The sequence below is a fragment of the Somniosus microcephalus genome, chromosome 11, assembly GCF_052327205.1.
Source record: "Somniosus microcephalus isolate GS21.2 chromosome 11, FLI_Smic_1.0, whole genome shotgun sequence".
Taxonomy (NCBI): Eukaryota; Metazoa; Chordata; class Chondrichthyes; order Squaliformes; family Somniosidae; genus Somniosus; species Somniosus microcephalus.
Window position 1 is genome coordinate 209,440,683 of NC_140997.1, and position 13,790 is coordinate 209,454,472.

Here is a 13,790-nt window from a genome sequence, read left to right on the forward strand (position 1 = left end):
ATTTAGAGGGACATCTGGACAGGGCATTAGCTGTGCACACCCTGCCCAGTTGAACTGGATGAAGATGAAGAGGCCCCAAAAATGTAAGTAAATTATTACTTCTGTGGGACCAGGAGTGCTGTTCTGGGCTCCACAAGACTAATGTGGGCTGCTGCCAACCCGGGCTTCCCCTTTCCGCTTATCATTCCCTCCCCTCCCGAATGCACCTGCCTACCGGCTCTGTCAGTCTCTATACTGCTCGGTCCAGAGCCAGTGTGCTGCAGCAGGTTGCCCATTTGAGATGTGCAGCTTACCATCAGCACGATAATGAAGCCCAGCCATCGAAATGGACCATCAAGAACTGGCAGGTGTTTGGCCCGCTACCCACCTCTTCCTTGCCTGGAGTTGAAATCTATCTAATGTGTCTTCTCCAGAAAACCATTCCAGCTTTCAACACAACTCTATTGTTCCTTCTTGGCACAACCTCTCCAACTACACTGCAGAGAATGTTTCCCCATTCAGCTTTACATGACCATAAGTCAGCACTGGAAGTATCCCAAATTGCAAAATTTTACATCTTTAAAAATCTTGCAACATATCTCTAACCATTTCCTCAATTTCCTTTGCAGGACCTCTGATTCACTCAGTCATATTATTTATGTATTTCAATATGAACAACATAAATAACACCTCACTTGTACATCGCCAAAGCTAATCAAATCAAAGTTGTTATAACACCAGAGGTACTTTACTGATAGTATAACTTACACAATTGAAGCATAATGTTTGGACGGAGATACAAAAACTCTAATATGCTACTTGACACCGCCAGAAATGATGTTTCTTTTTGGAAACCCATTATGAAGGAAAGTGGTCTGTAATGTTTTTCTGTGAAACTAATAGAACAGTATAAGTGAACACATTCATACCTTCACAGAGTAGGCAAGGGAGATGGTGACAGCAAGTGGGAGACCCTCTGGGACGGCCACAACAAGTACAGTGACACCAATAATGAAGAATTTAACAAAGAACTGGATGTAGACCGGTGTGCATTCAGGCAGCCACTGCAGTTTTTGAATCACAAAAGTATCGATGGCAAAGTATAACACAAGAATAATAACTGTGATTGCCGACATCACCAATCCTATAAAAAAAATCCAATTAAAAAAAACTAAGTCACAGTGTTATAGCAGCCATTTGCTTCATATTTAACGTTTTAACCGGGAAGTTTAGACACACAAAAGTAGGAGGTTTAGCAAACAGTGAGAAGGACTGTAAAAGACATCAGGAAGTGCAAGCAGGTGGCAAATGCTATTTAATGTAGGTAAGTGTGAGGTAATATATTCTGGGAGAATAAAAACAAGGACTGGGAGTTAATCACTTAATGTAAAGACACTGAAGAATGTGGGCGAACAGGGAAACCTATGGGTCAAATAAACAGTTCCCTGAAAGTGTGGGTGCCAGTAGATACAACTGTAACAAGGCCAAGAGAATTTTAGGTTTTCTAAATATGGGCATAGAGCACAAGGGTAATGAAGTGATGATGAATTTAAACAGTATATTGGTTAGACAACAATTAGCGGGTTCTGTGTAGTTTTGGGCACTGTGGAAACTTTGGGGAAATGGCGTCAATCCTGTTTACGCTATTTCTCTGGGAGTGGTTGTGGATCTTCTGTCGAAGTTACAGCAGACGATCAGGACAACCCCCATGGAAATTCTACTCCAGAATGTTGGGGCTTCTACCTCTGATGGAATGCAAATGGTCAAATTCCAATACTTCGGGTTTCTGATATTTTTCATCTTTCAAAATCAAAGCCAATGAAAAAGTGAACATTAGCATTTAGCTTAAGAATTGGCTCATCAATCAGCATATAAATTTAGAAACGAAGAAATGGAAGTAGGTCATTCTATTCATCATGTCTGCTTCATAATTTTGATAGTCTATATTTCTAACCCCATTCCCTATCTTTTTTGCCATATCCTTAATACTCTTCTTTTCCTTAATACCCGTTCTTCCTAATACGTATGTATGTGTTTCTCTTTAAACACTTGTGTGTTCCACATTCTTGCACCCTTTTCTATTAAGAAGTTTTTTCTGCATTCACTTTAGTGACATAATCTATGATGATTTTATCTTGTTCTCGATTCCCCCATTAGAGAGGATCCATTCCCTCTATATCCTGTTAAAATAAATGTTACATCATGAAATAAATTAAGTTCAGATGTTTGTTCTGGCTGATTGAAATGTTGTTACGTTGAAAAGAAATTCCATTTTATGTCTGTGAAATAAAATAAAGAATGAACTTGCATTTATATAGCGACTTGCACAACCCCAGAAAATCAGGTTTTGTTATTACTATGCCATGTGAAACTAAAATTATCATTTTTAAAATAGTAATTTATGATTTTTTTTAAAAATGTACAAAGACCAGTCTGTTTGAATCATAGAGGTTTACAACACAGAAGGAAGCCATTCAGCCCATCGTGCCTGTGCTAGCCAAAAAAGAGCTATCCTGCCTAATCCCACTTTCCAGCTCTTGGTGCGTAGCCTTGTAGGCCACGGCACTTCAAGTGCACATCCGAGTATCGTTACTGCCTCTACCACCCTTTCAGGCAGTGAGCAAACTTACTATTGCTCCACTGCATATCCACAGACTTTTGGGGATGTGTGTGGCATGAATAAATGAGCGTCATTTGTTGGTGTTGTTCAGTTATTTATCTGTATTAATTTTTTTTTGGAAGGTATTATTTTCTTGGTAAATCGACTGAGATATGATGTTAAATGTAAATACGTAGCACAATGGTATGATTGCTGACGGTTCATAAAAAATCATTTTTTTTAATAAGTTTATTGACCGCACAAGGTAGCTTCACAAAAAACTGCATCACAATTTTTCATACAGCACCAGAGATATCACACCATGAGCAGCGTGAAATTCCCTGGTAGCCAACATCGTTTTTGGAACCGGTTACTTGAAAAAGTTAAATTGCCTGTAGATTCCCTGAAAGGGCATTGAATTAGCACTGACTGTGGTCTATTAGCAGCATGGTTTTTCCAATTTCACTTGGTCAAGATTAATTGTTCCCTGAATTAGTAATCAGCTCACCCGCTTTCCCTATCTGCACCGCCAGTTTGGTGAGCTTGCCCTGCAACACAGACTTTTCTTTCTTTGGCATGCCCCCCTTCTTCTTCTCCTTGTCATCTCCATCGCCACCTTCCGCACTCTTGAGAGGCTGCATTTCCATGGCAGCTGCACCATCTTGCTTCTTGGCTAAATTTAAACAAATTAAAGAAAGGTAGTCAAAAATAATTTGAACACAAATATTTGATATCCTTTAGTAGTCATCGGAATGCTGAAGATCTTCTAAAGCTTTCAAAAATCGTTTTTTTTTCCTGTGATGTGTAAGAGATGATTTTCCTCCAAATCGCCAATGGTAACTTTTGGAAATAAAACTGCAGACAAATACAGAGCTATAGGATCTCTTACTGTTCAATATTTGCTCAATTAATCTGTTTGTTATGTTATGTTAATGAGGTAAATTTGAATTCTCAGGCAACTAACCAGAGGAGTGCGCTGGCCGGACACCCGATCCCGCCAGCGGGAGGTCTGCTCCATTTTGAGGACCGGGCCTTGTTAGCATGCTGCTGTCGAGCTGCGGGCACCAAATGGGTGCCGCCTGCTGCTGCTCACCAGCTCCAGCGGCCTAAAGACTGACCCGACTGGCGGGAAGGTAGGTCTGGAGATGGGGGGAGGGGAGGGGGCGGGTGGAAGCAGCCCACTTCATTCTTGTGGAGCCCAGATAAGTAAGAGTGCTCCACCTGGTCTTGCAAGAATAATTTTAAAACGTACCTTTTTTGGGCTCTTTTTATTGGGTGGAGTGTCCACAGCACACCTCCCGCCCTACAGACCGTTAAGAATGCATCGGTGTCCTATGTATGTCATAGGATCCCGACTTCCATAGATTAATGAGGCTCCCATATAATTCAGGTGGGCACCTCAGCAACCCAGCAGAAGTTACAAGGAAAAATAGAAGCAGAGCAGGAGCAGGGCATTAAGTTAAATACCTCTTACGTTTCACCTGCACGGAGGGAGTTAAAATCTCCACCAATTAATTTAATCTAATGTGTTCTTTTATCAGCGCTGGAAGGGGTAAAGATATAATTAATCAAAAATGGGGTAACGTACTAAATAAAGATGGTGGTTTAATTCTGCTGTGCAACGGACTGTATTTGACCTTGAACGTGTAATAAAAGGAACAGATTAATCTGTGCAGTCTCACATTGAGCATGTACATTTAGACCATGTTGCTAACAAAAGACAAGTCTTTCTTGAACAGTCGGAATTTACAATGCACTTAATAGCTGACACCATTTGACATAGTTTCTTCAGCAGGTTTTAGCATTTAGCTATTTTCAACAGAAACCCAGCCAAAACCATGCTTTTACAAATATATGTATGTTTGTCCAATTTTTTTCTTGTAAAATGTATTTACAGGTTTCTCTCTTTCTCCCCTCTTAATTGCTCTGTCCTCAAATGCTATTTCCAAAAGGACAGGCAAAGGGCCTACGCCTCCTCCTCTGTTTATTGCATGAGTCATTGGTTAAAGGATGCAGGAGGGTGGAGGGGGTTGACTCAACCTTATTTCTCATCTGTCTCTGTGGGATGCACCTGATTTCCACTCTGCACTTCATCCTGACAACCTGGGTAAGATCAACAATCCATCATTTGCAAAATAGTAGACATAAATCAAAAACCATTTCACAAGTAAACCCATTGCAGTTAAGATTCTTTGACAACTAACATTATTAGATCTGATTTTTATACTCTCCTTTCAAATGTTTTCGACCAAAATTCTACTTGATAATATTGATGACTGTTTGCAAATCTTTAATGGATGATTTAAACATCTATCAAGTATTAATAAGGTATTTGGTTGTACTGTTCTTAGCAATACTGTATTATATAGCATCCCTTTATTCAGTCTTTAAGAATATAGCTATTCACCATACTCGTACTCAACCCAAAAACTGATTCAAAGCAAAAGTATTTGTATGGTTTTGCAAAGCTATATTTATGGAAAATTTCAAAATATTTACAATATTGAGACATCTGTCAAAACAGGCTGGACATGAATTAAATGATAGACAGTGGAGCTAGAAAGCATTTTAGAATTAAAAAAAACTAGAAGGTCCTTCACAAAATCAGAGATGCAGGAGACTGCATTTCCATATTTATTTGCAATATAAATAAAAAAATAAGCATTCCTGTATGAAAAGAATCGGAAGGAGTTAGTAAATAACAGGTCAGCTCTTCAGAAAACTAGAGAAGAGAACATCTTAATTGAATGATATCAATGTCAGTATAAAATATACAGAGAGATTGCCTGACTGTCGAGAAGAACTGTTACCTTTATTCTGGCTGTTCTCCATATTCCCATCCTGCATTTTGCCTATGATGGAAAAGCACAACAAACAAAACAGAAACAAACAGTGAAGAGTCACAACAGAGACAACACATAGCGTTACATTGCAAACAAAAATAAAAAAAATGGTCAACACAATAGACAAATCTTAACAGTTTTTAATGGTCACAAAATCTGTAACCGATTGAAGAGCAGTCTATTTAGCTACAAAAAGATTCACAAGTTCAAGGATCATATTTGCAAATATATGTGTACACAGTACTCAGGAGTATCTGGTTACAGTACACCATGAACCTTGATATAATGAAAATCTATATACCAAAGTCTAAGTGTTTAATCTAATTACCATTTCATGCGCATAGGTGAAAAGGTTTATCACTCCTTAAAGAAAAGTAGTTGTCAGTAAATAGAACTGCTCTATATATACACAAATAAAATGATAATGTTGAGATTGTATGGTATACAGATATTAAAATGAATATTATAGCGCTAACTGTGGTTGTTTGGGGTATTATTTTGGCATTTTGAAAAACAGAATTGTTGAGGGGGGAAAAAGAAGATGTCTACCATCTCTAAAGGAAATTCAAATGGACAGGAGTGTTTTTGCACAGTACATTCTTGGTAGCCAGGTTCACTATTTTAGTTTTACTTTAGTCTTAGTCTTAGTCTTAGTCTTATTTTAACCTGGTTTCCTCTGTGAAATTGCATGCATCAAAGTCATTGGTTTCAACAACTTAATTAACGGTTCACTCATATCCAGTTCTGAGATAGCCCCATAAATAAGTGTGAATAGGTCGCCTCTTCCAAATACTGAAATTTTGGTCAGCTGTAAAATAATCTCAAGTTAGTTTGCATTTATTGCAGTGAGGAGAATGCAATACTTTATTTCATCTATATTGCTAAAGTGAATTTATTTCGCTGTGGTCTCAACTTTATTACAGATTAGAAGACCAATTCTAAGCTTGAATTGAACCTACATCTCCAGGAGCCACAGTTCCTTTGTCTGGTGCCTTAAACCAACTGCACCAATTGTCCTTTTTTGATTTTCCAAGTTGCAATCTGTTTCTGTAATCTCCATGAAACTACATCAGTCTGTGCTGACTAATGTCAAAGCCAAATGATGTGAAATAAGTTTCAAGAACTGCTGAGTCAAATATTAAAGTATGGTGAATGAGATGGTATTTTATTCCCATCTAAATGTTGTGATATCGGTGTCCATGTTTTTCAGGGAAAAATCAGAGGGGGGTACATTGCTGCCCTCATGACAAAATGTCAGATTTGCTCTGTGCATGGTCGCCCCTCATTAGAAAGCAATTGATATTTGTGAACCTCTCTGCTTGTATCAATGTTTTACAAAAAGCAAAGTGAAGACTTAAAAACTGCACAGAACTAATAATATTTGGATGAACAAACAGCCGATGGGCAAGCATGCAAATCCCCATTTTGAAAGATTCAGCTTATCACTGGCTTCAGTAGCAGGTATTAAGAGAGCAATTTTAATTTAGCCTCACATCTGTCGTATGCATTTCATAGAATTACCTACACTGACTATAAAAACATTAAGTGCACACTCTGAAAATGAGTTCTGCAGGCAAGTGGTTATGGTCAATGTCTTTTTAGTGTTCCATACAAAAGTGCGAATTATAAGCAATATGGTCACGTACCGTCCCCGACACACATCCATAGTGCACTAATGACGTCAACGCTGAGTTATTATCCTCTTACTCTATCATTAAAATGCTTGCATTTTGAGAGTCCGTGTATGTATTGATGTACTATATTACCTTTCAAATACACTCAGACATGCACAATTAAATAGATCCATGTTAATATGAATGCTAAGAACTGTTCATTCTGTTACCATAACTGGAGATTACACTGAAATTGTTCCTCCAAATAAATTTCTAATTTCAGTTATCTTAAAAGTAATGCTGCATGAAGCGAATCTGAAAAAATTTATAAAGGGATGCGGTGTTATATCAGTAATGCACTTTGAAATATGTGAAACATTCAACCACCTGAGCAGAAACAGTCCAGATCTCAACATTATCTCAGCTAACAAAGATCAGTGATACCTCACACTATTATGAGACTAGAAAAGCATGAGACAAAAATTTAATGTAAAATGCATGCACCATACAAGACACACATGCTGTCCAGCAGAAACTTAACCCAACAATGCACAAGCTTAGACAGAACTGTCAGATGTTTTGTAATGATGGATTTGACGCTCCAAATCTTCATTTTCAGGCAGATTCAGGATACCCAGAATAAAACAAAACACTCAAATATGTTGTGTGCACTTTTGTGTGTGATCAGTGTTATAATTGGACAATCTCTGTAAATATAAAGTTTAGATATTAATATTGCTGTTGTGCATATGTAAAATAAACCTGCACAAAAACAGTTTCCTGTATTTTTCTCAGCTTTCAATTATTTAATTTTTAAAAAATTAACTCTAGCCTTTGTTTTGTGGTAGGTAATATAGTTTTCACTTCAGAGGCTCTGAATTGTAGTCAATGGAGTTAAACAAAATGGAACAGTCACTTCAAATGAATCAGTCAATGGAGATCCTGCTGGAAGCAAGTTTGCTGGCAGTGTAAAGCGAGGCAGCTATGGCACCCAGGATCTAAGCCCTTGCAAGATACTCTTCCTTGGAATACTTATTAATCACTCGGTATAGTATAAACTGCCATTAGGCCCCGAGTGAAGCCTAATCAATTTTTTTGGGTCTTTTTACAGCATCATCAAAAATTGGCCAAAAAACAAAAAAGTGGTTGGTGACATCATAGAACTAGACTATTCAGTTTACCCGGTCAATCTATGGCACTACAAAAGGAAAGCAAGAACGTCAGGCATGCGAAAATGTCCTTGTACATTGTCTTATGCCATGAAAGAGGGTCTGTGAACCACCGAATGACCTTTACTAAATGTGGTGGCATGTAGGACTATTTGTGATCTGATAATGCATATCTGCCCCGGGGGATGGGGCCTAGTAATAGCAAATGACTGATTTCAGCTAGCACTGGTGATTATTAAACACCCTCTACAGAAATGAGCTACGAATAAGACGGAAACAGTGGCACTTGGTCATAGCAGGCTGCAGTAACAATGTAAGGCACCATGGAAGGTTAGGACACAGGTTTGCACCTATATTCCCCATAGAAACATAGAAGATAGGAGCAGGAGTAGGCCATTGGGCCCCTCGAGCCTGCTCCGCCATTCAATGAGATCATGGCTGATCATCCAAATTCAGTACCCTGTCCCTGCTTTCTCCCGATATCCCTTGATCCCTTTAGCCTTAAGAAATACATCTAACTCCTTCTTGAATATATTTAATGAATTGGCCTCAACTGCCTTTTGTGGCAGAGAATTCCACAGGTTCACCACTCTCTGGGTGAAGAAATTCCTCCTCATTTCTGTCCTAAATGGCTTACCCCTTATCCTTAGACTGTGACCCCTGGTTCTGGACTCCCCCACCATCAGGAACATCCTTCCTGCATCTAGTCTGTCTAGTTCTGTTAGAATTTTATAAGTTTCAATGAGATCCCCTCTCATTCTTCTAAACTCCAGCGAATATAAGCCCAATCGACCCAATCTCTCCTCATACGTCATTCCTGCCATCCCAGGTATCAGTCTGGTGAATCTTCACTGCACTCCTTCCATGGCAAGAACATCCTTCCTCAAATAAGGCGACCAAAACTGCACACAATACTCAAGGTGTAGTCTCACTAAGGCCCTGCACAACTGCAGCAAGACATCCTTGTTCCTGTACTCGAATCCTCTCGCTATGAAGGCCAACATACCATTTGCCTTCTTAACCGCCTGCTGCACCTGCATGCTTACCTTCAGCGACTGGTGCACAAGGACACCCAGGTCTCGTTGCACTTCCCCTTCTCCCAATACTGCTGAGGGACATAAAATCATAGAAATCCTGCCCCAGGTTACTCTTGTGATTCTATTAGCAGTGGCCTGGGATCCCACATTTTCCTCAGGATTGCACATAGCAATCACCTCCGCAGTAAAGATGAGAAGGGAGGGGAGATAGTGTAAATCTCACCATCAAACTGAAATAAATCTTATGCAATTTCAAAACTTTTAAAAAGTGTCCCAAAATTCTAGTATTTGTCAACATTTTAATGGCATAATTAATAGACCATTGCATTTGTACATTACTATTTATAACCCACTTGAGACTTTGTTGGACGTGATTATGAATCCAGGGCACTCATAGAATGTTACGGAACATGCACAAATAGCCTTGCAACAATATAAGTATTCTACTATTTTAAATTTGAGTGTTTAGATTGTCATCCCTCTTTGATGGCTATTATATTATGTGAAAAGCATAATAACCAATCGCCTACTGAAAATCTGCAACACTTCCGTTAGATTTCTTACACTACTGGGGTGGTTTTCCGCTTGCGCCGCAGGCAAGCTTCACTGCTGGTCGCACATATTTGCAAAACAGGCAATGACGTGTTAACAGAAGCCAGTCTGTAAAGGGGTGATTGTTTAATAGACAAAAAAAAATGGCTAGTTATATGTGTAACCTTTTAAAATCCTCTTATTGTCGCTGAAACATGACATCCCTAGGGATCAATTAGTGTGAACGAGAAGATGAAATGACCTCAACAATGTTTTCGAGCTGCCATGCCAAGTGAAACTCCTCAGAAGGAGCCAGTCACTGACAGTACAACGATCCTTCGAGCCTTAGAGGATCGCTTTGCAATACTTTTAGGACAATCACAAAAAAGCTACTGTTACAATCAAATCTTTGGCTGTGTCTATTGCTTTTATCCAACAGACTAACTACAGCAGTACTCCTCAACTCTTCGTGACATTCCATCTTGAAATATTCCAAAATGCCTGGAGTACTGTTGCTAACAATTGAATTGTCGTGGCAAGCCTTAGTGATTACTATATTTTCCCCAACGAGTACACTAATCACATGCATACAAAAACATCTGTGCAGTTTGAAGATAAGGCTTAGAACAGGTGGAGCATGAGAAATCCATCAAAATAAATATTAAAAAGCCAGGTGTTCTCAACATACCATTGACTAAGCTGGCATTTGTACTATCAGTGGCATTTGCACCTGCTGCGCCATCTGTACCTGAAGTAGACAGGGGCTGGGAGGGAATAGCATGGGAAGGAGGCTGGGGAGATTTTACTTTGTAGTAATGGATCAAAGGAAAAAGAAATAGATAAAATGGGGAAAGAAAAAATGAAATGGATTAATATGACTTTTGTTCAAAACACATCATTTTACTTTATAAAAGCAAAACAAAAACACGATAAGCATCAGAATTCACATAATACATGAAGAGCACACAACTTCACAGGCGAACGGTCCTGCAAGAAAGGACAAATTTATCTCTTGAATGGATTAAATAAATAACATGAAACATGTAGAATTAACAGAAGCTATGTTAGTCAACACAGTCGTCATCACAAAACACACAAAGAGATGTGATGGCATAGCGAGACCAGGCATGAGAGCTATTGTCTGCACTACTCATTGGGTAATAATCAGAAGACTGTTAGCAAGCTCCCCTGTGACAGCACAAAGCAGCAGGGCCGAAAGCTAAGTTAGAAGATAGTGTTGAAACAAGTGTGCGATAGCCATAGTTGAGCCAAATAGAGGGGGGAGAGGGGAAGCCAAAGCCCCTTGCTGCAGCCCTGTTGTAATGGATTCCAAAATTAGTGCAAGCTACAACCTCTTCATTGTTACAGCTGGCAAGTATGTACGATACCTGGTAACTGCCGTCCATCTTCTGTTGTTTGACCTGTATTGTAATTTGCAAATGTTAAGACAGTAGAAAGGTAAACCTAGATATGCACTCAAAAAAAAAGGTACAATGTGGCTTTTTCTCCCCCATAAAAACAAAAATTTCTTCAGATAATCCTCCTTAAATTTTAAACGCCTTGTACCAGTAAGATAAACAGGTTGCGTTAGATTGAACAAAACAGTCGAACTTTACAGAACATAATGGAACTCCTTTTGGCCCAACCCCCCTCCTCAATGGCTCAGCTGGGAAAGCCAACATGTAATTGAGTCACACAGATTGAAAAGTCCCAGATTCTTAGAGTGGCAGAACAAGCTCTATATTTGGCTTCAATACTCATTGGCAAATGAGCACAAGATCATCCAGGATTACTGCTTTTGAGCCCCCTGGTGAAGAGTGCGCAAATATGGACATTGGAAGAGGACATGATTAGGCTCAGCTGTCAAGTCTCTCTTGATCAAACAGCCTGTCAACATTCACTGTACAGGCTCACGCATAAAGTATGGTCACTTGGGCTATGTACTGGAGGGTGACTGGTGTGCTCGGATGCAATGCCTTCTGGGAGAAATCTAACAGAAGAAATGGAGCTCCTTCAGGCCTTCCATTTTGTCACACTGTGAAAAAGTTTGTGTTACTCCAAGTACTTAAAGGAAAGAGTTTTTGCCTTAGTTTCCTGATTGCTTCAGAAAGAGTTTGAGCAAGGATGAAAAAGAGTGAAAAGAGTCATGTAAAGAATATTTACATAGAGGTAGAATTAAATAATGCAAAATATTCATACAGCAGTTAACTCAGTAACCTAGGTTCTAGGAGCATAAGAAAATGTAGTGCATCCGTTTTAAGTATGTGCAAGGTGGTAGTTAGAGAAACCGAAAAGAAGAAAGGAGCTGATCAACCAGGAAAGAAGAAAAATACAGGCAACTCATCAAAGTGTTACCCGAGAGACAGGATCAGAGGAACTGCAGAGGAAGGCAGAAGGTCTCAATATAGCAATTAAACTACTACCCAAACAAAAATGTTGTGTAATCTTAGGCTAACACTACAGATTTCAACTGGAAGTATATGACTGTGATTTATTATGCTATGTATATTACAAAAGATAAGGCTGTGATATTTCCATTCTGAACTGAGTTGCATGTTAAACTGAGATAAAGCTGTGATGTTTTAATTCTTAAACCAAGTTGTCCACTTTGTGATTATATTGCTAATTGTATTTTCTTTATCAGTGTTACAGTGGTAGTACTAGTAGTAATAAAATAATGTAATGGTTAGTAATATATTCAGCTGTGTCCTTTTCAGTCCTTGATATTGCTGAAGAGCTAAATGATACTTCAATAAGTGTTGCACTGAGCTCCTGATAATGGCCAAACATTATTGGATTTTTAATTTCGAGCTGGTTTATGTAGTGTGACTCAGAGCCAAATTAGACAAAACAAAGCTTAGGCACAAACATAAATCCCAATACATTTCTCCTACACCCTCACACTCATTTTTCATTAGACATTATTTGGCCTTTTGGCTGCAGCTTAATGAAGATAATGTGGAGGCAAGTCTTTCCCATAGAGATATCTGTGCTCCAAAATATCCTGTTCACCATCTCCTTCTCACCTGAAGGACGTGGAGTACAAGTATGACAACATCTCCATCCATCTTAAGGGGATTACGGCATTATGTGGGGACAAGTGCTGCCCATGAGAAAGGAAAAAAAATCTATTTATATTTTCTAAATTCAAGATCATTCCTGAAATTATACTTCATTATATCAGATGCAACTATTAGAACTCTCAATTACTTTTTCTGTAGATCTTTCCTGCATTTTCACCTATTTTGCTTTTCGAATTTATTTAAGCTAATGAAATCAAGGTTTCACCATTTATACATCTGGAAAGGATAGGGTTAATACAGTGACAGTGAACAAAAAGCAGAATGCAATTATATAGGAGAGAAAGCATTCTGTTAAATATATAGTAGAATATATAAATATTCTACGAATTCCTTTATTTAAAACTAAGCAGGGATGCCAATTTATATCATTTGTCAGGCAATAATTGTGCAATATTTGTCTACAATACTGACCATTAAATAAGATCTATCAAACATTAAAAGTCACTCAAGGTATAATGGTGCATTCCTGTTAGGTATATGACTGGATTCCCATTATTATGTTCACTTATCTCAGCACAAAAGAGAAGTGCATGTTCAGATAATGTGGGAGAGCCATGGTACCACCACCAGTGAGCTGTACCAGCTAACAGTGGAATACAGACTTCAAGACTGCAGTACCCCAGAGGAAAATTGCTGATCTCATTCATGCTAATTGGGAGAAGACAGTGAGTGGAAGGCTAGGTATTTTCTCATCGGGAGGGGAAAAAGAAATGAGTGGGCAAATCACCCTGTGCGCATTCTACTCCTACAAGACACTTAAGAGCAGCATTGGTAGATCTTGGCTGAGAGACCAAAGGCAGGTTACCCACCTGTCTTCTCAGCCAGCTGCTGCCGCGTGACCTGGGCAAAATCTTGGACAGGAGGAAAATAAAATTGTTTATTGAGAGGTGCAACTTCTTTTAACAATATCAGAATTCACTTCAATTAAAATTTCAC

At 38.8% G+C, this 13,790-nt stretch overlaps 1 protein-coding gene across 14 annotated transcripts in view; it reads right to left on the minus strand.

Moving 5' to 3' along the window:
* atp2b2 (ATPase plasma membrane Ca2+ transporting 2) overlaps positions 1 to 13,790 on the minus strand; it is a 784,580-nt gene that overhangs the window by 183,555 nt on the left and 587,235 nt on the right. For 6 of the 14 annotated variants that reach the window (XM_086001789.1, XM_086001793.1, XM_086001790.1 and 3 more), the window contains 5 exons: positions 11,160 to 11,192; positions 10,460 to 10,576; positions 5,389 to 5,430; positions 3,087 to 3,251; positions 909 to 1,123 (listed from right to left, as the gene is read on the minus strand). In XM_086001789.1, coding sequence (XP_085857915.1) covers positions 909 to 1,123; positions 3,087 to 3,251; positions 5,389 to 5,430; positions 10,460 to 10,576; positions 11,160 to 11,192 — 572 coding nt within the window. The remainder of the gene's footprint in view (positions 1 to 908; positions 1,124 to 3,086; positions 3,252 to 5,388; positions 5,431 to 10,459; positions 10,577 to 11,159; positions 11,193 to 13,790) is intronic. The other 8 variants (XM_086001794.1, XM_086001799.1, XM_086001801.1 and 5 more) reach the window with 3 other exon arrangements.